The following is a 24,013-nucleotide window of genomic DNA, read 5'->3' as shown; positions in this document are numbered from 1 at the left end:
CCAGCCTCCCTAGTTTTACCCTCAACAACAATTTGTATTTATATAGTGCCTTTAACATAATAAAACCTCCCAAGGTGCTTCACAGGTGCATATTAAACCCCATTCATGGTTATGCCTTCAGTTGCCAAGGTCCTAAACTCTAGAATTCCCTCCCTAAACCACTGCGCCCCTCTACCTCGCTTTCCTCCTTTTAAAACGCTCCTTAAAACCTACTTCTTTGACCAAACATTTGGTCATCTGCCCTAATTTCGTCTTATGATAACGCTCCTGTGAAGCACCTTGGGGCAGTTTATGTTAAAGGCACTATATAAATGTAAGTTGTTGCTGAGATGGGACAAAATGTTTTAGAACATCAATGATTAAGCTTTTCCATTTTGTGTCACAAATATATACCTTGCAGAAACTAATGAAGGTGCTGAATATCTTTTGGAACTTGGACATTTTGTTATCTGCCAAAAATGATTTTTCTTCAGCACAACTGAAATAGAATAGCTGTCACTTTTAAATAACCAGGGCTGTAACTGGAATGTCTCTAGTTTCAGATGCAATATTATTACCTCTGCTCATAATCAGTTCAGAGAACCACTTTTTCTGTTCTCTTGCATCTTGGGAACAATCTGTGGTAGTGGGGTGTGCGACAAATGATTGCCCTGTAGGTCCTCTAGTAATCATGTGAAGAATAGGGCTAAGGCCCAATTGATCATTACTGCTTGGGAAAAGGAGACAAGAAAGAAAAGCCACTAAATTTGTTCTCTATAAAAGAAAAAGCACTGGAAAGTTGGCTGCTACTATTAGACCTAAACCTCCAAGTAACTTTTTTCTGTGATCCACAACCCATCCTCTCGAAACAACATCAGATCTTTAAGCTTACTCTAAAGCCTTCTGCTTGGTCATTCAAATAAGAATCTCTTAAGAATATAAACTTCGGGTTAAGCAACAGCGAGAATCTGTTGTAATTAATGATGAATCCCAGCCCTTGGACTGTCCGGAATACCGACTGCACCACTGTGCTTGCAAATAGCAAGTGAGTCAATCATCCAGGTAGGAACATACATGGGAGATACGACATCCCGAGATATGCTGCAACCATGAACAGGCACAGAGTGAAAAGCCTGGGTATAGAGGGGGCCAACAAATGCCTGTATCTTGTATTAATAATTTTGTTATTTGAAATTGAACCAAGAGAAACTTCTGATGCATTAATGTATGGTAATATTGAAAAATTCATCTTTTCGTCTGACAACTAGCCAATTCCCAAGGCACAATATTTGATGCTTGGTCGAATCTAATTAGCAAAAATGGCTGCCCAACCTTTAAATAGGAAACAGTTTTCCATTGACTATAGTAAGCAATTAAACAAGGTAAAGGCTTCACTTACAATCAGTAAGATATGATCCATACAATGATTTGATCAACGTATTGTGGTATAGAAAGGAGAGTAAGGAATCGGATATCCATGAACCAAAAGAATTTCAAACATGATTTCATCCCAGGCCATGATATTTATATGGCAGTGAATGGAATGGGTACTGCACATATAGCAACCCTATCCAGAGTTGATTAAAAACAGGCTTCACTAGATTTTATGAATAACTAGGTTGTAAAAAAACACCAAAGTGCAATAATCACCGATTCCATTACGCACATCATTTGCAAGAGGCAACATACAACATAAGCCTATTGATACAGATGACTGGAGATGTACATAACCCAAAAGTGCATTCAACATTTTATACTTTTAACCCTGGATCCCGATTTACAATCTGTCCTCATTATGGAATCACCTATATTTAGAAACATGTCCTTGTGATGGGGAATTAAACTTCAGACAAGTTAAAGGCTTGTTAAACAGTTTGTAGTTTAGCCAACCTGCCCAAATTAGGCCTTAGAAAATACAAATTCTGCAATGTCTAAATGACTTTTTGCTGTCGTGCATAATATGCAATAGCAAAGTATTTCTACACACACCATGAAGATTGACTAGGATGTTGACTCTCTGGTCTCCTCGGTCACAGTTGCGTTTACAGGATCCTGTGGTTGAAAAGGGACATTTTGGGCCAACATTTTCTTGGTAGCTGTTACAAGTTTAGAATAGTTTTCTGGATTGTAATGTCTGTGCGGTTTGGAATGCAGCAAAGGAGCTCTATCCTTGTTTCGTGATAAAAACATTGGAGGACGTCTCTGATTTTCACCATCTTTTAAAGATTCTGGGAGTGGCTTCCGCTTGCTTTCTGGAAGCAACATGATGCACAGCACCGAGAGGACAGCAAAAGAGGCAAACACAACGTGATGAAGAAAGAAGCCATGTTTATTGTGGAGATCCATGATTGGAGATGTTGCTTTACCAATGCAGCCTGTTGCCATAATAAGGCCTAAGCCTGCACCTCTGTGAACACATTTTTATAAAGATAACAATTATGAATATAGGTAAATATGGATAGTACAACATACAACAACCTTTTATAAGCTTCTGGAAAATTTGTAAAACTAATTGTAAAATATTAAAAAGGTACATAAATTATCTAATTCATAATGGGCCAGAATTGCTGTCAGAATAACAGCAAGGCTAATGGCATGCACCGTTATTTATGGGTAAATGGTACAGCAACTTCAGGCGAGGAACAGATGTACGGTTAAATGTGAATATCCAAAAGTTGCTGTCCGAGTTGCACCGCTCTGCCGTTAGCTTCGCAAGAACGGCATATTGCTCTTGACCTTCGTTTTTTTTTATATATAAAAAGGAACTTGCTCAATTTGTAAATTAAAGTCGCCACAAAAAGTTAAGTCGTCATTACAAGCGTAACAATTTAATAAGTGTTAATGACTGCCAATCAACCTCTCTGGCATGGAAAATTAATTACAAGTGTGGAGTCTCGTTCCTTTAGGGAGAATTTTTTTCCTAGTTTTCCTCTGTCTCTTTTTTCTCTCTCAATCCAATCTTTCCTTTTCTTTATTTCTCTCTTTATTTGATTTGACATTGAATTCACCCCCTTTAATTAACCCTCCTTCTCAGCCTTTCCTATGTTTATTTTCCAACCCTTAAATCTTACTGTTTAAGGAGATAACCTGTTGGTTGCCCTGTTCATTCAGGTCCCAGATGCCCGATTTCCCCTCGCTGCGTTATCAGTAGCTTTGTGGGCTAAAACCTTTTGAGCTGAAGAGTGCAAAGCAAATCTAACTAATGGCAGACATCGTTCAATGCCCTGCTACAGCAAATTCTGGCCCATTATTCCTCAAATAGTTTAGAACGGCATTAACTTGATTATAGCTTTGGATGACATAACCTTTTCTGTACATTCGTGCTCATAGCCAGGGCTAATGATTTGTGGTGACTGAATAAGTCAAATTCAATTTTATTTAATAGTCTCTAATTTTTAATTGATGTTTTGGGATAGATTTCCTCAATTCCCTCTATTTTTCCATGAAAACTATAAATCAGTGGCCTTTCTCAACATTTAATTATCATGCCTGTCTCTGTGTAATATGTACATAGGAGAGGATTATTATACATTATACAATCACTGGATAAGTTAAAAATAATATACTCGTTCAAAAATTCTAATTCATCAGTTCATATTGGAGATAACGCTTGTTCCAAATGTACAAACAAGGCACAACCATTCATATACAGAAAAGGCACAAAATAAATCTCAAGTGCTTGTACCCCCCGAGGGGAGGAGGAGGAGGGTTGCAGCACAGTAATAAACCTGAGATTAAGATACTCAAACCAAAATAGCTCAAAAAAGTTAAAAATCTATATACATGAATGAGGATCCTGTCCATTATCGTGGTGAATTATTAGTTGGAGATGTGCACTGTGGGGACAGGCCAAATGAAGGCCTGGCACTTTCCAATAAGGGCAACAGTGGTGATTTAAATGACAGGCTAAAAAAATATCCAATACAATAGCAAAATACTGCAGATGCTGGAAATCTGAAATAACAGAAAATGCTGGAAACACTCAGCAGGTCAGGCAGCATCGACAAGAGAGAAATAGATTTCTGACGAAGGGTCCTTGACCGCAAGGAACACAGGCCAGCAAGTGCAGAGGCACATTGCAACATTTTTTAAATGCAATCTTCAGACTGCAAATCTACAGTGTCAAAAATAATGTGCAGCTTTCAGATATGAAATTAAAAAAAAATCTACTTAAGGATACTTTAATTCTACCTTTTCATTATTACTTCCTACACATTTGTGGTATTGGAATGCATTACTATATTGCAGCAGTTTCACATTTGCCAGTTTAATTCAAATTCAAGGTCTCAAATTTAGTGACATGCCTGTAAAAAGTCACAAAAAAGTGACAATTATATTTTAAAAATGAACATAAAAAGCACAATTGCTGTACTTACCTAACTACTGTTGGGATAACTTCACTGGCAAAAAATATGCTCAGTGTAACAACAGCAGAGGATGAGAAAAGACCCAGGATGGAAAGGGCTAGGTGAAGACCTCGATTCAGGTCTGCAGGAAAACAAAACAGTTGGTAGTGTAATACCAAACAACAAAAGATGTGTGCGTGAGATCAACGGGTAATATGGTTATGCTAACACCCATTATTCTGGCTTGCTCCAGATTTGGTACTACAGCGTCTCAGTCTATCACGACAAATGCAGTTAACAGACATAGTACATAAGAAATACGAGGTGGAGTCGGCCATGTGGCCCCTCGAGCCTGCTCCACCATTCAAGAAGATCATGGCTGAACTTGTACATCAACTCCACTTTCTCGCCCTATCCCCATATCCTTTGATTCCCTTAGTGAAATCTTACGATCTCAGCCTTGAATATATTCAATGACTGAGCATCCACAGCCCTCTGGAGTAGAGAATTCCAAAGATTCACCACCCTCTGAGTGAAGAAATTTCACCTCATCTCAGTCCCAAATGGTCGACCAGTTACCCTGAGACTATGACCCCTAGTTCTAGACTCTCCAGCCAGGGGAAACTGCCTCTCCGCATCTACCCTGTCAAGCCCTGTAAGAATTGCGTGTGTTTCAATAAGATCACCTCTCATTCGTCTAAACTCTAGGGAATATAGGTCCATTCTACTCAATCTCTCCTCATAAAACAGCGCTCATATCCCAGGCATCAATCTAGTGAACTTTCTTTGAACCCCTCCAAAGCCAAGTATATCCTTCTTAGATAAGGAGGCCAAAACTGTACACAGTACTCTAGGTGTGGTCTCACCAAAGCAATAGTGGTCTGCAGAGTGATCTTAAATACATAAGACGTCAGATCAGGAGGTCATTTGGCCCCTCGAGCCTGCTCCGCCATTCAATAAGATCATGGCTGATCTGATCTTGGCCTCAACTCCACTTCCCTGCCCGCTCCCCATAACCCTCGTTTCCCATATCTTTCAAAAATCTGTCTGTCTCCACCTTAAATATATTCAATGACCCAGCCTCCACAGCTCTGTGGGGAAGAGAATTCCAAAGGTTCACGACCCTCTGACAGAAGAAATTCCTCATTTCCGATTTAAAAGTGTTTCCCCTTATTCTGAAATTATGCACCCTAGTTCTAGATTCCCCCACGAGGGTAAACATCCTCTCTGCATTGACCTTGTCAAGCTCCTTCAGAATCTTATGTTTCAATAAAATCCCCTCTCCTTCTAAGCTCCAATGAGTATAGGCCCAACCTACTCAACCTTTCTTCATAAGACAACCCCTTCATCTCCGGAATCAACCTCATGAATCTTCTCTGAATTGCCTCCAATGCAAGTATATCCTTTCTTAAATAAGGAGACCAAAACTGTATGCAGTACTCCAGGTGTGGTCTCACCAATGCCCTGTACAGTTGTAACAGGACTTCCCTACTTTTATGCTCCATTCCCTTTCCAATAAAGGTCAACATTCCATTTGCCTTCCTAATTACTTGCTGTACCTGCATGCTAACTTTTTGTGATTCATATACAAGGGCCCCCAGGTCCCTCAGCATTTTGTAATCTCTCCCCATTTAAATAATAGTCATTTTAATTTTTCCTACCAAAGTGGATTAACTTCGCATTTTCCCACATTAAACTCCATCTACCAGATTTTTGCCCACTCAGCTTATCTATATCCCTTTGGAGATTCTTTGCATCCTCCACACAATTTGCTTTCCCACCTATCTTTGTATCATCAGCAAATTTGGCTACATTACACTCGGTCCCTTCATCCAAGTCATTAATATAGATTGTAAATACTTGAGGCCCCAGCACTGATCCCTGCGGCACCCCATTTGCCAACCTGAAAATGACCCATTTATCCTGACTCTCTGTTTTCTGTTAGTTAGCCAATCCTCTATCCATGCTAATATATTACCCCCAACCCCGTGAACTCTTATCGTGTGCAGTAACCTTTTATGTGGCACCTTATTGAATGCCTTCTGGAAATCCAAATACACATCTACTGGTTCCCCTTTATCCACCCTGCGCGTTACATCCTCAAAGAACTCCAGAAAATTTGTCAAACATGATTTCCCTTTCATAAAACCATGCTGACTCTGCTCGACTATATTATGATTTTCTAAATGTCCTGCTATCACTTCCTTAATGATGGACACCAGCATTTTCCCAATGACAGATGTTAGGCTAATTGGTCGATAGTTGCCTGCTTTCCGTCTCCCTCCTTTCTTAAATAGGGGTGTTACATTTGCGGTTTTCCAGTCCGCTGGGACCTCTCCAGAATCCAGGGAATTTTGGCAGATTACAACCAATGCATCCACCTCTTTTAAGACTCTAGGATGCGGTCCAGGGGACTTTTCCACCTTTAGTCCCATTAGTTTGCCTAGTACTTCCTCTCTAGTGATAGTGATTGTTTTAAGATTTCCCCCGCCGCACCCCAATAGCCCCTTGATTATCCATTATTGGGATGCTTTTAGTGTCTTCTACCGTGAAGACCGATGCAAAATATTTGTTCAAGGTCTCCGCCATTTCCCTGTTTCCCATTATTAATTCCCCAGACTCATCCTCTAGGGGACCAACGTTTACTTTAGCTACTCTCTTCCTTTTTATATACTTGTAGAAGCTCTTAGTGTTTTTATATTTCTTGCTAGCTTACTCTCATAAGCTATCTTCTTCTCTCATTTTTTTAGTCATCCTTTGCTGGTTTAAAAAATTTCCCAATCTCCTGGCCTTTCACTATTCTTTGCAACATTGTATGCTTTTGTTTTCAATTTGATACCATCCATTACTTCCTTAGTTAGCCACGGATGGTTCATCCTTCTCGAGTCTTTCTTTCTCACTGGAATATATCTTTGCTGAGAGTTATGAAATATCTCCTTAAATGTTTGCCTCTGCTTTTCTACAGTCTTACCCTGTAATATATTTTCCCAGTCCACTTTAACCAAGTCTGCCTTCATACCTTTGTTTACGTTCAGGACACTAGTTTGAGACCTAGCTTTCTCACCCTCAAACGGAATTTGAAATTCTACCATGCTATGATCACTCTTCTCAAGAGGATCCTTCACTTCGAGATCATTAATTAATCCAGCCTCGTTACACATTACCAGATCTAAAATAGTCTTCTCCCTGGTTGGTTTCAAAACATATTGTTCCAAGAAACCATCCCGTATACACTCTAAGAACTCGTCCTCAAGTCTACCTTTGCCAATTTGCTTTGTCCAATCAATACGAAGATTAAAATCTCCCATGATTATAGCTGTACCTTTCTTACAAGACTCTATTATTTCTTGATTTATTCTCTGTCCTACAGTGTGGCTACTGTTTGGGGGTCTGTAGACCACTACCACCAGTGACTTTTTACCCTTATTATTTCTTATCTCCACCCAAACTGATTCTACATCTTGATCTTCTAGGCCAATATCATTTCACATTACTGCACTGATCTCATCCCTTATTATCAGAGCTACACCACCTCCTTATCCCTTCTGCCTTAAATGGAGTGTTTCTAAACAGAGTGTTAAAGTTGGGAATTTGGAGAGAATGGAAGTCTATGGCAAGTACTGGGCGAGGACCAGGTGTAAAAAGTTTAACATTTTGAGTTTAAATTAGAACTTTAAAAACAGTAGTTAACAGAAACTGTGAGTCAGCTGTAAATGTTTGTCTTAAATTGGTGCTAATTACTGTGAGCAGGGAGCCGAGACAGCACTTGTAACTTGGGTGTGGCTCCACGGGTATAAAAGTAAACGGTATCTGCTGACGCACAGTGTGATCTTAAACAGAGTGCTTCTAAACAGAGTGTTAAAGTTGGGAATTTGGAGAGAGTAGGAATTCGGAGCAGAGGGGGAAGGAGGTGCTGCTTTTGGCCCCCAATACTGTAGTGCTTTGTGTTACAGGCAAATATTTAATATTATATACCTATAAATTAAACTAAATCTAGTAATTAGTTAAAAAACAAAACTTTAAGCTAAGTTAATTAAATACATAAACTTTAACTAATTAAACAACACAAGGCTATTTTGGGATGGCGGAGGGGGAGAATGAGTTGTCTGGACACTTTGATCCAGGAGGCAGTCACACCCCTTAGGTTAGATAGTGGTACAGGTCTGGTTAGTGGTCAGGGACAGGAGGATGTGACTGCAACTCAGGCAGGTAAGGGGACCACAGGTGCAGTCCCGGAGGAGCCTCGGCCTTTGCCCAAAAGAAAACAGAAAGTAGGAATAAACAAATAATTTTCGGGATGGCAGGGTGTAACTAGTAGAGTGCCGCAAGGATCAGTGCTTGGGCCTCAGCTATTTACAATCTATATCAATTACTTTGATGAGGGGACAGAGTGTAATATATCCAAATTTGCTGACAATACAATGCTAGCTGGGAAAGTAAGCTGTGAAAGAGACGTAATGAGGCTGCAAAGGGCTATAGACCTGTTAAGCGATTGGGCAAGAAGGTGGCAGATGTAGTATAATGTGGGGACGTGTGAAATTATTCACTTTGGTAGGAAGAATGGAAAAGTGAATTTTTTTTTTAAAAAGGCGAGTAAATGTTGGGATTGAGAGATTTGGGTGCCCTTGCACACAAATCACAGTTAACATGCAGGTACAGCAAGCAATTAGGAAGGTAAGTGGTATGTTGGCCTTTATTAAAACTATTCATGCACATGAAACTGCACCCCAAGGTTGGATTCAAATTTTCCTTACAGTATCTCGGTGTACTATATGGAGGGATAATGGAGCAGTTGTGTTGGAGTATATTGTATAGTTGGAGGGGTTCCTAATTGAATTTTGTTGGACTTCTAGTTATTATAATATATCTCAATATTTCTGATTGGTCTTTTAAGCAATTTTGATCTCCATATTGTGTTCTTGTGGTCAGGTCTCTCTTCCCCCCCCCCCCATTTTACCAAATATTGTTCCAGCATTGTTCCTATTAAAAGGAATTTGTAGTATTGCAGTAAGGGTGTCCTTTTTGCAACCCAAGCAGCAACTCTTTCACTTCCGTTTACATTTTACAACTGTGATTTTAATCTCTTCCATTTGTGACACAAACTAAGACTCATCAATTTGTCCCTTTTCTCTTTTTGCACACGTCAAAATATTTCACTTTTACTAAAGACGGCAGTGCCAGGCTACTTTGTCCAGATGATTCAGTAGAACCAGTTTTTGTAGTTATTGTAAAATTTCTCACCAGGAATTACAAAAAATGGTGAGACCACATACAGTATCACTAGAGTTAGAAATAGCAGCACTTTTCTACTCCGTGCAAAATATTTGTATTGATAATCTATACTTACACTGTGTAAGAGCAAGTAACAACAGCGATGACATTCCTGTGAAGATTGTTGAGAGAAGTAGAATACCACGTCGGCCAAACTTGTTCACGGTAAAATATAGGAAAAGGAGGGCCGCACCGTCAGCACCGGCAATGACAAAATAACTCAAGTAGAACCTGGGGTTATAACCAACAAGGTTCTGGGAAAAGCAGTGCTGGATTCCACTGCCGATGAACCTGCGATGAAATGAATAAGGTTATCCCTCTAGGTGGAGTCATTGCAGTGGCTAAAATACTAACCTGGATCTAAATTCAGAGGAGGGAAAGTAGATGCAATAGATTTTGTGGTAAGATGGTAATAAATTGACAACTAGGTAATAAATAGGCATTTTTATTTTGCACAAACCAGTCAACTTTAAATCTCAGTGAAAGATGAAAGCATGCTAGTGCAGTAGAGCAAAATTGTCGAGAGGCTAGGATTTTGTATGTTTTGAACAAGATTATATGAGAAGCCACCTTTTATTGTTCAGCAGAACTTCTTCCAGTCTCACCTATGAGCCTGGAGTACAGCCCCTATGGTACAATAGTCACTAACATTCTCTCTCCAGGCTCATACATGAAGAATGACCACTTGGGAACATTACCAGAGGGCTGTCAACATATGTGGAACCACACACCAAGTAAATCAGTACCATCAGGAATGGGGAGATTTTTTAAAAAATAACTAAACATTGCATAGAATTACATAAAGTCTACAGTACAGAAACAGGTAATTCGGCCCAATTGGTCTATGCCGCTGTTTATGCTCCACACGAGCCTCCTCCCACCCCTCTTCATCTGACCATATCAGCATATCAAACAGAAATAACGTTATTCAATTTTGACCAAATTAATATTGTGCAGTGATATCGAAGTTATTTTCTCAAAAAAATATATTCTATGCTGTCAATATTGGTCACAGATCACAAGAGCAATAACAAATGTATGACCTCTACAAAGGAAGTTTAGCTGATTTTAAGTAGGAGGACACAACTGGTGTTAAACTAGAGAGCAAAGAGTATTGCAAAACCAATGGCAGAGAGAGAAACAAAAAAGGTTTGATCATTAAAAGAATTAAAAAACAAGACCGGCAGTCAGCAGCAAAAAGCTTTTCAAAAAACACCCAGAGCAAGTGGACAGCTACAAAGGGGTGAAGCCAATAAGGGATCAAGAAAGCAACCTTATTAGTAGAAACCAAGAGATGCTAAACAGATATTTTGCCTCTGTAAATACAGAGGAGAGAAAGGAAGGATTGTGTATATTATATAAATTATTCTAAGGCGTGATTAAACTTAATTTTGTAAGTTATTTACATGCAGAATACTCAAGGTGGTTAATAATGAATCAATTAGCAGAAGTACCAACTATGATTCCCAAAATTCTTTGGGAACCAGAATTGCACCAGAAGACCAAAGGGTAGTGAATGTTACACCCTTGGGTGAAATGGATAAACCATATAGACGAGACATCCTCATGTCAATAGTAGGGTTGCAAAGGGGTGGAAAGTTTCCGGTAAATTTCCGGAAATTTTCCACGGGAAGTTTAGCTTGGGAATTTTGCCCAAAAAAGCACATGCTAGCATAATATTGGTTTTTTTGTATTTCTTTCTTTTTTCCCCCCCACAGGTCCTCTCTTAAAATTACTAACAGAGTTGGAATCTTAATTATTAAGGAATTTCTTAATCAATATATGTTTATCTTCTTACTTGGCTTGTTTTAATAATTACAAGTTTTGTGTGTGACTGTGAACAAATGTGTCCTGATTGGTTGGATGAGCGATTAGCTCCCTCTATTTGTAATATTTGCATATCGAATTGTGATTGGCCTGCAGGCATCTGTAAGACTGCTATAGTTTTTTTTAAGATCCAGGTTAGGGGGTCCTGAGGGAAGTCATTTTGTTTTCTGCTGATGTTGTGATGATGCAGTAAGTAAATCAGACTTTATACCAAATAAACCAGTTACTTGTTGAACTCTGTTGTCCTTCAATTTAAAATATACAAAATAATACACTATTGGTGATGTAGTGTCGTGTGTGTACAGGTCATGCTTCCATCACATGGAGCATCAGCAAAAATGTACTCACCCTGTTGCAATCGTGCTGATCGACCGCAGTTCGACACAGATGAATGCCCTTTATTTCTCTGCATAGAACAATGCCACGTTTACCGTCGGATGTGTGGAAGCATTTTACCCCAGGCATTAAAGATGGCAAGACTGTGTACATGTGCAAACACTGTAGAAAGCCATATGTAAAGAATGCCACAAAGATGCAGCAGCATTTATCCAAATGCAACAACTTCACTCAAAGCTCACAGCAGTCAGCCCAGAGTTCCTCTGCTTCCATTCAAGAAGATGATGGTTCTCATTCAGCATCAGGCTCCTTATCATCAGCAACTCCTGGCCCACTTGGAAGGTTCTTTGATACAATGGATAACCATAGCCAGAAGAATGCAGATGAGTGCCTTGCTCGAGCTGTATATGCAACAGACTCACCCCCTCATGCTCACAGCCAATGTGTACTGGAAGAGATTTTTCAATGTTATTCGCCCTGCATACTGTCCTCCCACCAGACATGCTTTGTCGACTTATTTGCTGGAGGCTGAGTATAACAGAGTCCAAGGAAAGCTCAAAGAAACGATAGCGATGGCAGACTGTGGTGCAGTTATCTCAGATGGGTGGTCAAAATGTATGAGGGGAGGGCATCATAAACTACATCGTCTCCCAGTGTCCTTCAAGAGCACAGACACGAAGGACAACAGACACACAGGCACATACATTGTTGATGAGCTGAAAGCGGTCATCAACGATCTTGGATCACAAAAGGTCTTTGCAGTAGTTACTGACAATGCTGCGAATATGAAGGCTGCTTGGGCTCAAGTGGAGGAGGCCTACCCTCATATTACGTCTATTGGGTGCGCAGCTCATGGGCTTAACCTGCTCCTCAAGGACATCATGGGTTTGAGAACCATGGAAGCACTGTACAAGAGAGCCAAGCAAGTTGTTAAGTATGTCAGGGGAAAACAGGTAGTTGCAGCAACCTACAACTCCAAGCAAATGACAAAGAACAAGAACACCACACTGAAGCTGCCCAACAACACTAGATGGGGTGGTGTCATAATGTACAACAGCCTTCTGGAGGGTAAGGAGTCGCTGCAAGAAATGGCAATATCCCAGTCTGGGGATATCGAAACCACCATCAAGAAAATACTGCTGGATGATGTGTTTTGGGAGAGAGTGGTTAGCAGCCTTAAACTACTCTCACCAGTAGCATCTGCAATTGCTCAGATTGAAGGAGATGACGCTGTCTTGTCAGATGTTCTCAGGCTTTTTACTGATTTAAAAGAACAAATCAGCATTGCCCTACCCACATCCCTGCTGCTCAAAGCAGAGGAGAAGGCAATTGTTCAATTCATACAGACGCGTCAAGAATTTTGTGTCAAGCCGATTCATGCTGCAGCATACATGCTGGACCCAAAGCATGTTGGGAGACCAATACTTTCTGGAGAACAGATCAACAGCGCTTACAGTGTGATTTCTACCCTCTCACACCATCTCAATCTGGATGTGGGCAAAGTTCTGGGAAGTCTGGCAAAGTTCTCTACCAAGCAAGGTCTTTGGAATGGGGATGGGATATGGGAATCATGCAAGCATATCAGTGCACATACCTGGTGGAAGGGACTTTGTGCATCTGAGGCCCTGTCACCTATTGCATCGGTGATACTCCAAATCCCACATTCATCAGCGGCCTCTGAATGAAACTGGTCACTTTTTGGGAATACGCATACAAAGGTGTGCAACAGGCTGACTAACGAGAGAGTGGAGAAACTGGTGGCTATCCGGGCGAACCTACAACTATTGAGCCAGACACAGAAGTGTCCACCACACAGCTAGACACGGACACAGAGGAGGAAATGGACACGTCAGAGCCAGAGTCAGAGAATCAGGAGGAGCAATGAGGAGTAGAAGACTCAAAGGGACAAAATAAGGACAAATTACAGGCTAAATAAGCTGACGCTCATTTTATTTTATTTTAGATGGGTCTTTTTTGTGGGGGTTCAATAAAGTTCAAAATTATAACCTAAATAAAGTTTTGAAAGCCTGTTTTTATTTGTATGGAACAGTATGTCTATTTTGACGACAAAGATAATATAAGGGTCAGAGACAAAAACCACCAGTGTGCAAAAAAACTCAAAATTCCTGAAAATTCCCATGGAAAGTTTCCTCTTTTAAAAATTCCCAGAATTTTGCAACCCTAGTCAATAGTAGGAAAACTGCTAGAGAACATGTAATGGGCTAGCATTAGGCGAATAATTAGAAAAGGGTGGGCTGTCAGGAACACCTCACTGATTAAGTTTATTGATAATTTACTGAAGAAAATTACTGAGTGTGTAGACTAAGGGGATGAAGTGATAATATTTTTGGATTTTCAAAAATAAGTTAGATCAAGTGGTGCCATATAGGGCCCATGGTATTAGAAAGTAAATGGGAGCATGTCTGAAAGGATAGCTGGAGGATAGAAAGCAGAGAAGGAGTAAATGGAGGTTTCTTGATTGTTGAGATGTAGCTGGTGGCATGTCTCATGGATCTGTGGTGAGACCACTCTTTTGAATGATTTGGACCTGTGCATTAAGAGAATATCAAAGTTTGCTGACCATCATATTAGGGGCATGACAAACTGAGGAAGAATGCAAGAGGCTGCAGGATGATGAACAGTTTAGGAGAGTGGAGAGATATACGGCAATTACATTTCAACATACAAGAAGGATAGAATGGAAATATAATCTAACTAGAGGAGTGACCATGACTCAATCCAATAGCCTTTTTAGGGTACCCAAAACTGCATACAGAACATCAATTTTGGCTTAACCACCTTCTCAAGTTAGTAATTATATCCTTGCTTTTTGCATTCAGTAATCTTAAATATAAAACTCAGGATCCAATTTGCCCATTTTTCTGGCTTTTTCCAACTGCAAAAGATCTGTGTTTGCACCATCTTTCCACTAATCAGTTGCATCCTTCACCAATTGGCATAGCCCAGGAAGTTCAAAAGAGAATCAGTACATAAGAACTAGGAACTAGGAGCAGGAATAGGCCACTTGGCCCCTCGAGCCTGCTCCATAGTAGAAGAAAATTAGAAGAATTCTCTCTACTCCCCAACACCCACAGAGTGTGGCTGTTTAAGTTGAGTTAGTCAATTAGAACACTTGAGGGAATTAGATAAACAAGAAAAAAAATGTTCTAGGGAAAGAAGGAAATAAGAATAAAGTAGGCAGCACTGATGTGGAGCTTGCACCGACACAGGCACCATAGGTAAATTGGTTTCAACCCAATAACACTAATTTTAAATCACAAAGAAAATGTTATTTATTAATTTTATTAGAACCATTTAATTTGCAAAGTATGATGATTCCAGAAAAATTGTGGGCATCATATAGCACACCAACAGTTGGTGATGCTTTCTCAAATGGCTTCACAGGCTCTTTTGCACGATTTAAAATATTCCTATAAAAGCCACTATGAATATATTTCTTGTCTGGCTTTTCAAAGGACAAAAAAACACATTTATATAGCACCTTTCCTGTCCTCAGGACTTCTTGAAACACTTTGAAGTATAATCACCGTTAGGCAGAGGCTAAAACTCACTCTACTCTGCCACAGCTATGCATCCAACTCCCAAAGAACAGCAGCCTAACTGCATCTGAATCATGCTTACCAATATCAGCCAACCTTCTAGCTTTTGAGTAAGGTTGCATTCTGTTGAATGATATAATGCTTTTGTGTTCACTGGAAACTAGATTAAGAAAGCTTAAACTTATTTCACTACATTCTCAGACTTTAACCATCTCCTCAATCTCTCTGCAGCTTTTGATATGGTCTACTACACCATCCTCTTCCAATGCCTGTCTACTGCTGGCCGCTTGGATCCATTTTTCCCTATCTGATCATAGCTACAGAATCTCCAGCAATGGATTCTCCTCCAGCCACCGCATTGTTACTTCTAGAGTTCTGCAACTATTTATCCTTGGTTCCCTCCTCATCCATATGCTTCCCCATGGTGACACTATCCAAAAAACATGGGTAGCAGAAAATGTTTATTACTGAACATCTTCACTTACGTGGTGAAGCCCAGTATCAAGATGTTCTTCCAAATGACTCGAGCGGTGGTCATGTCACAGAGAGTATACCGTTGAGACTGTACAACTTCTTCAAACATAGAATCCATCTCTGTAAGGGGTGGGGGTAAGCAAAACGCTGAATAATCATGTTTAATGCACTGAAGGATATGATATTCATGCCGCAACAGGTCACATTTTAAGATGCTCATTATATAAATTTTTAATAGTGTGTGCAATTTTGGGTACCCTACATAAAAGGACAAACAGGATTCAGAGCAGTATAACTAGGATGGTTTTTCACACCCGAAATCTCAACTGGTTTGTTCTCTCCACAGATGTGTTTTAGTTTTTGGTTTACAAACTTGTGGCTAAGGTTAATTAGGAGAGACTCGCAGAGCTGAATTTGTTTTTATTGGAGAGCAGAACATTGAATGTGACGCAGGTATTTAAAATGTTAAAAAGGCATATTGATATCTGAAAGACGGCTACTTGACAGACCGAGCACAGATTTAAAGAAGTAAAACTTGCATTTATACTGCAACTTGTTCTGTACTCCAGTGCAGTACTGAGGGATGCTGCATTGTCAGAGGTGCCGTCTTTTGGATGAAACGTTAAACCGAGGCCCCGTCTGCTCTCTCTCAGGTGGACAGAAAAGATCCCATGGCACTATTTCGAAGAGGAGCAGGGAAGTTATCCCCGGTGTCCTGGCCAATATTTATCCCTCAATAGACATCACTAAAACAGATTATCTGGTCATGATCACATTGCTGTTTGTGGGACCTTGCTGTGCGCAAATTGGCTGCCGCGTTTCCTAAATTACAACGGTGACTACACTCAAAGTACTTCATGGGCTATAAAGCGCTTTGGGACATCCAGTGGTCATGAAAGGCGCTATAGAAATGCAAGTCTTTCTTTTCTTTTTCTTTCAAACTTTCCAAAACACTTTACAACAAGGCATTACTTTGAGTGCAGTTTCTGAACCTCATGAAATTCTATTAAATGCTTTTTCATCTTTTCTTCAGTTCCGTGGAAGGATACCATTCAAAACATTAACCTATCTTTGTCTCTCCACAGATGCTGACAGATTTGCTGCATTTCCAGCAGCTTCTGTTTTTGTTTCAGATAAATAGTTGGTTGAGAACAGAGTTGCAGGTTACAGGAATAAACTGAGAATCAAGCATTACATGGGCATAACTGTTTCTGTGCTTGGAGGAGAAGGGGTGCAACCAAAAACCTGTCTGTGGATGGCATTAGTCCAGGTTTTAATGGGGGAAATGTGAGGATGGTGGGGGGCTGCTTGATAAACTTATTTTTGCAGAACTTTGCCACATGGGATTATTTGGGAAAGTGAAATGCATTTTAGGGAAGGAGCAGGCTTGATGGACTAGTTGACCATTTCTTAAAAAAAGACTTGCATTTATATAGTGCCTTTCATGACCACCAGGTGTCTCAAAGCACTTTACAGCTAATGAAGTAATTTTGAATTGTAGTCACTGTTGTAATGTAGGAAACATTGTTCTGTACTATATGTTAAACACACTGGCGAACGCAATCGGTTTTCAGTTACTTATTCACGGTGTGTCACATACCATTAAACACATTGCACGGGGTGTATAATTCATCATCCACATCGACACCATTACCAGCTGCTATACTTCGCAGTATTTGCTTACACTTCTCAATCTGTCTGGTTGCAAGGAGCCAGCGTGGAGACTCTGGGAATATAGCTGGAATGCTGTAAATTGTTCAAAGAGATTTTTAGTTTCATAAGTAGGAAGTTAGTCTACTCAAAATGTTGTTTATCTCATTGAAGGAGAAAACAATATTTCTTCCCCCAAAAGAAAGAGTATAGAAGAAATCCATTGAAGATACCTATTTCTGTAGTGAGTTTGCACTGAGCAGAGGTCAAGCTCCTTATCACTTTTGGAATGGGGTGGGATGGGGATTTAAGGTGGAGAATGAAATTGTCCTTAGGCACTCTCATGCCTTTGAGTAGATTGGCAAAGTGACTGTGGCCAAAAGAGGAGGGATTTAAGTCCCTTATTTAAGATAATTATACCTAACCCTGCTAGAGGCTGGTCACATTAGTACCACCAGCCAGAAAAAACACATCAGATGATTAATCCAATAAATTGGTCATCAGCAGCTACCAGGAAATTAAACATTCTTCATAATTCTGATTCAAATACACAACTAAAAAGTTCTCAACTAGCCAACACTTTGCATCCAAATCAAGGAAAGGTGTAAATTCCTACTCAGGTGTCGGTTCAGTCTAGCAATGTTGAAGCTATCGGGAAGACTCAATATAATAGGTTTCCAGCAGGCTTTAAGTAATGCAGACATTTTTTTTTTAAAGGTAGGAGGGAGCAGTTTGCTTGAATTTTTATGCTAATTTTGGAACACAATTTCTCAATGGGTCAAAGAATCACATAATTAAGTTAATCCTATGGCAAACTAAGCATACATTTTTTCCACTAGAAAGATAATTGCAGCATTTTCCATCCATTCATTTGCATGCATGGAAAATCTGGAGAGGCAGAAGCAGAAAATCCCAGCCAAGCCAATATTTTCAGTTATATTCCAGGACATGAAGCAACAATCATACCACAAGTTTGGCCCACTACACAGGCAAGCCAAGACCAGAAAAATCAGGAATTATACCTCCACCTTACTTTTTTTTTAAAGGAATTTTTAACTACCAACTCTGGGAATGAAGGGGGGAGGGGAGAAAATGGAGAAGTCATGTGATGTTCCCACAATCCATACTCTTAAAATCCTTCAGTTTCCCCTCAGCACATCACACTTTAAAAAAATAAAAAATAAAAAAATAAATGGACCTTGCAGTGCAAGTTATGGTGACATTCTACAAATCATATAGGAACAGTGGGAAAGGGGTGCAGGAAGATAAATATTCAAATAAGACCACACTGAAAGTAAAATTAGATTATCTACCTTGTACAGTCTTCATTCTGTGAATGCAACCATCCTGCATATAGCACAATGATAGATGATTCTATTTGAGCTCCTTACTGTAGCATACAAATTTCACCTCCTTGAATTCATGCGCTATGGCACCAAAAATGCTCTTAAAACATCTTAGTTAAAGAAACAATCAGCAACACTTTTTAAGCAGACAATTTTTTTGCAGGATGGAATGCAGTGGTTTGCAAATTGGTGTCCGTAGACTTTCCATGGGGTCTGCGACAAAAACCCCAGGCAGTGGCGGGCGATGACAGAGGAGCAGAATCTGGAGTGGCGGATCGAGGCCAAGGATGATGAGCTCAATGAATATCTCACAGAAAGACTATGGGGTTTGACCAAGATGTACCCCGAGGGCAAGCGAAAAGCTTTCAGGTTCACCGCAGACTGCTCAGTGACACTGGCCAAGAAAGCAACACGAGACATTCCAGTATCGGTTTGTTCTAGTTTCTCAGTTTCAACTACAAGATGCACTGCAGCAACTCGCTAAGGCTTCTTCGGCAGCACCTCCCAAACCTGCGACCTCTTCCATCTAGGACAAGGGCAGCAGGCGCATGGGAACAGCACCACCTCCAAGTTCCCCGCCAAGTCACACACCATCCTGACTTAGAAGTATATCATCGATCCTTCATTGTCACTGGGTCAAAGCCCTGGAACTCTCTACCTAACAGCACTGTGGGAGTACCTTCACCACACGGACTGCAGCGGTTCAAGAAGGCGGCTCACCACCACCTTCTCAAGGGCAATTAGGGATGGGCAAATGCCAGCGACGTCCACATTCCATAAAAACAAATTTTTTTAAAATTCTACAGTTTCATTCGATCAGCTCTGTGGGTGGGAACCATGTCCTTCATGATCCTGGTCCTTCCAGTGGTATTTGAAACAGAGAAACTATAACTTGAAAAAACAGATACGGGAACGTCTCGTGGAATGTTTCCACCGCCAATTCCATAGAGAATATAATGAATCAGATGCCCCAAGCAGGAACTGCTGGTGGGGATTAAGGGAATGATGTACTTTGAGGGAGGGATTTGACACCGTGAACAGACACGGTGTCTGCAGCCCATTGCCAAGGAGACTCGAGTTAGTCCTCAGTGTTCACCTCTGGGCCAGACAGCCCGATACACTGAACATCCAGTCTGCGAACACGGTCAGCTGGTCGGGGAAATCTGAACTAAAATCTGCTGGATCAGTCATTGGGGGCGGGGGCAGCTCGATGAGTTTTCTCAGAGCCATGTTACTAATGAACTGCAAATTGCAAACCACGCATGTCACAGGTATCTTCTATCACCGCGTGTCTGAGTCATTCCTTCTGGTACATTGGGCTCCAATTGTTTGAGCGTGAAGTTGTGGTTTTTGCCATGTTGGGGGCTCAAGTGCGCCCCAGTGAAGTGGTGCGAGGGGCAGCTCGGCGCCTGGTGTGCCCCAGTGGAGGGGTACGAGGGGGCAGCGCTGCACCTGGTGTACCCCAGTGGAGGGGTGCGAGGAGACAGCTCAGCGCCTGGTGTACCCCAGTGGAGGGGTGCGGGGGACAGCTCGGCACTAGTTCTTGGCTGCACCTGCTCACTGACTGAACAGCTCATCTTGGGAGCAGAGCAAACCCCCCTACGTCCATCTGTGTCTCCGCTCAGCTGACAGAGCGAGAAGGAGTTGCAAGTGCTGCGGGGATATTAATCTGCACATGCCCTGCCACAGAGAGACAATGTTCATGCTTGATGGGCATCTGGGCATGGCTGTGGCCCAGGACAGGTGAGACACTGGTGGCAAATGCTGCCCCCAGAGCCTCACCACAGTAAGAGATGTGCATGCTTCCTGCAGCCGAACCTCTCCCTCCAAACCTGGGAGATGGGTGGGCCATAGGATGCTTGGCAACCGGTGTCCAGTGTGACAGTTAAGGTTGTGGATCACTGTAGAGTCTGCAGAGTTTAGAAGCCTGGGCTGATTGCACTTCCGTGCATTCACCCAAGACTGTTCCTGGGACTAGGGACAGGGTCACTGGCAAGGCTTGGAAGCTAAGCAGAGCCAGGCCTGGTTAGTACCTGGAGGGGTAACCATCAGGGAAGACCAGGTGCAGAAGGTCACGGAAGGAGCCCCGAGGAGGGGCGGTTGGTGAGAAGGTCATGGAAGGAGCCCCGGGAGGGGCGGCTGGTGAGCAGGCCCGGGCGTTGGGCTGAAGATTGTCGGACAGGAGGAATGGTGGAAATGGAATGGCGGCGCGCACAGACGCAGTGGCTTTGCTTCTCCCAGGACGGTGCTATTTACGTTTAATGTTAATGTTATTTGTACTGGACTCATGGGAGCTTGCAAGATCACATTTTGTTGTTCATGTACTTGTGCATTGTACAATGACAATAAAGTTGTACTTGTGCATTGTACAATGACAATAAAGTTGAATTATTATTACGTGACTACATGCGAGAATCTTCCACTACAAGTCACACAGAGAACAGGTTGAACAGGCTGCCTGCATAAATAGTGAAAAGCTACCATTGAGTTGTTTGACTTGTACTTGTGGTTTAATAAACGCGTGATGCCAGAAATAAAAAAGGACAAGGAGGGAGGGGAAAAGACTGCAGGCCAGCAGCAGCCGCAATGCCACCGTCAGCACCAGGGGTCGGAGGCGGAAAAGCGTGCGGCCAACTGTTCGGAGAGGAACCGACCATCTGCAAACAAAGATCCTCTCCTGACTACCAGCCAGCTACAGCAGCGTCGGGATTCGGCCAAAACAAAGAGTCAGACATACATTACATTAGATCTGTCTGTCCATGGTCAAGGGCTGGCCAAGGAGCAAATCTGACATCGTAACCTGGGTAGCACTTGAACACACTGAATAACCAATGCATTTGTAATTTAAAATAAAATCAATGCTTTGAAATAACTATCATTAGTTATTTCATACTTGAAGGATTCCTACTTTGTAAATGTCACCATAGCTATATTGCAATTCATGGCCAGAAGATCCTGGTACAGGACCAAGGTGGCAATAATCATTTCGATGGCAGGGGGTGGGTGGTCAGTGATTACTTATCCATTTGAAAAGGGGTCCTTCAAACAAACAATAGTTTGAGAACAACTGAGAGAAGAGACTAGAGACTAGCAGTCTATGGTAGAGTTGAACAATTTGAAGATAGCAGACTTGCCATTAAGACCAAGCAAAATCTCCTGAACTGTGTCCCTACAACAACTTGTATTTATATCGCGCCTTTAACATAGTAAAACATCTCATGGCGTTCACAGGCGTATTAGAAGACAAAAAATTTGACACCAAGCCACATAAGGATAAACTAGGGCAGGTGACCAAAAGCTTGGTCAAAGAGGTAGGTTTTAAGGAATGTCTTAAAGGAGGAGAGGTGTAGCAAGGCGAAGCAGCTTAGGCAGGAAATTCCAGAGCTTCGGGCATAGGCAACAGAAGGCACGGTCACCAATTGTTGAGCGATTATAATCAGGGATGCTCAAGAGGGTAGAATTAGAGGAGCGCAGATATCTCGGGGGGGTTGTGGGGCTGGATGAGATTATGGAGATAGGGAGAGGGAGAGGAGGCCATGGAGGGATTTGAAAACAAGGAGGAGAATTTTGAAATCGTGGCGTTGCTTAACCAGGAGCCAATCTAGGTCATCGAGCACAGGGGTGATGGGTGAACGGGACTCGGAGAGTTAGGACACAGGCAGTGGAGTTCTGGATAACGTCAAGTTTATGTAGGGTGGAATGTGGGAGGCCAGCCAGGAGTGCATTGGAATTGTCAAGTCTAGAGGTAACAAAGGCATGGATGAGGGTTTCAGCAACAGATGAGCGGAGGCAAGGGCGGAGACAGGCGATGTTACGGAGGTGGAACTAGGCGGTCTTAGTTAGGCCGTGGATATGTGGTTGGAAGCTCATTTCGGGGTCAAATATGACACCAAGGTTGCAAACAGTGTGGTTCAGCCTCAGACAGATGTTAGGGAGAGGGATGGAGTCAGTGGCTAGGGAACGAAGTTTGTGGCGGGGACCGAAAACAATGGCTTCGGTCTTCCCAATATTTAATTGGAGAACATTTCTGCTCATCCAGAACTGGATGTTGGACAATCAGTCTGACAAATTAGAGACCGTGGAGGGGTCGAGAGAAGTGGTGGCGAGGTGGAGCTGGGTGTCATCAGCGTACATGTGGAAACTGACTGTGTTTTCTGATGATGTCACCAAGGGGCAGCACGTAGATGAGAAATAGGAGGGGAACCAAGGATAGATCCTTGGGGAACACCAGAGGTAACGATGCGGGAGCAGTAAGAGACGCCGTTGCAGGTGATTCTCTGGCTATGATTAGATAGAGAAGAATGGAACCAGGTGGGTGCAGTCCCACCCAGCTGGATGACAGTGAAGAGAGGTTGGAGAAGAATGGAGTGATCAACCATGTCAAAGGCTGCAGACAAGTCAAGAAGGACAAGGAGGGATAGTTTACCTTTGTCAGTGTCACAAAGAATATCATTTGTGACTTTGATGAGAGCCATTTCGGTACTGTGGCAGGGGCGGAAACCTGATTAGAGGGATTCAAACATGGAGTTCCGGGAAAGATGGGCACGGATTTGGGAATCGGCAACACGTTGAAGGACTTGAGAAGAAAGGGAGGTTGGAGATGGGGTTGTAGTTTGCAAGGACGGAGAGGTCAAGGGTTGTTTTTTTTTTTTTTTTTTTTTGAGGGGGTGATGACGGCAGATTTGAGGGCGAGGGGGACAGTACCTGAGGAGCGAGAACCGTTAACAATGTCAGCTAACATGAGAGCCAGAAAAAGAAGTTGGATGGTCAGCAGTTTGGTGGGAATAGGGTCGAGGGAGCAGGAGGTGGGTCTCATGGACAAGATGAGCGCAGAGAGGTCATGAGGGGAGATCTGAGAGAAACTGGAGAAAGATGCGAGTTCAGGGGGGAAACCTTAGAGGAAGTTTGGCCCGGTGGGCTAGCGGAAGGAAGGGAAATGTCAGAGGCAGCTGAATAGATGGTCTCAATCTTAGAGACAAGAAGTCGATGAGCTCCTCACACTTGTCAGAGATGAGGGTGGAGGAGACAGGGGTTTAAGAGGGTTAGCAGTAGAGAATAGAAGTCGGGGTTTATCTTTGCATTCCAGAATGATTCTGGAATAGTGAGCAATTTTGGCAGACGAGGGCAGGACCCGATAACACTGTATGTGGACCAGCCAGATCTGGCAGAGAATGGCTAAACCAGTTGTCCGCCATATCCTGCATCCCTTCGACTTAAGGGAGCA

At 42.0% G+C, this 24,013-nt stretch overlaps 1 protein-coding gene across 2 annotated transcripts in view; it reads right to left on the bottom strand.

The window, feature by feature from the left end:
• Nucleotides 1–1,205: 1,205 nt before the first annotated feature.
• slc22a31 (solute carrier family 22 member 31) overlaps nucleotides 1,206–24,013 on the bottom strand; it is a 54,403-nt gene continuing 31,595 nt past the window's right edge. For both annotated transcript variants that reach the window (XM_085991652.1, XM_085991653.1), the window contains exons 5-9: nucleotides 17,394–17,539; nucleotides 15,805–15,913; nucleotides 9,673–9,887; nucleotides 4,356–4,467; nucleotides 1,206–2,386 (exon numbers count right to left, since the gene is read on the bottom strand). In XM_085991652.1, coding sequence (XP_085847778.1) covers nucleotides 1,981–2,386; nucleotides 4,356–4,467; nucleotides 9,673–9,887; nucleotides 15,805–15,913; nucleotides 17,394–17,539 — 988 coding nt within the window. In that variant the 3' untranslated portion in view covers nucleotides 1,206–1,980. The remainder of the gene's footprint in view (nucleotides 2,387–4,355; nucleotides 4,468–9,672; nucleotides 9,888–15,804; nucleotides 15,914–17,393; nucleotides 17,540–24,013) is intronic.

Source organism: Somniosus microcephalus, chromosome 6 (assembly GCF_052327205.1).
Source record: "Somniosus microcephalus isolate GS21.2 chromosome 6, FLI_Smic_1.0, whole genome shotgun sequence".
Lineage (NCBI taxonomy): Eukaryota > Metazoa > Chordata > Chondrichthyes > Squaliformes > Somniosidae > Somniosus > Somniosus microcephalus.
Note: the sequence above shows the minus strand (reverse complement) of the source record. Positions and strands in the feature narration are given on the sequence as shown.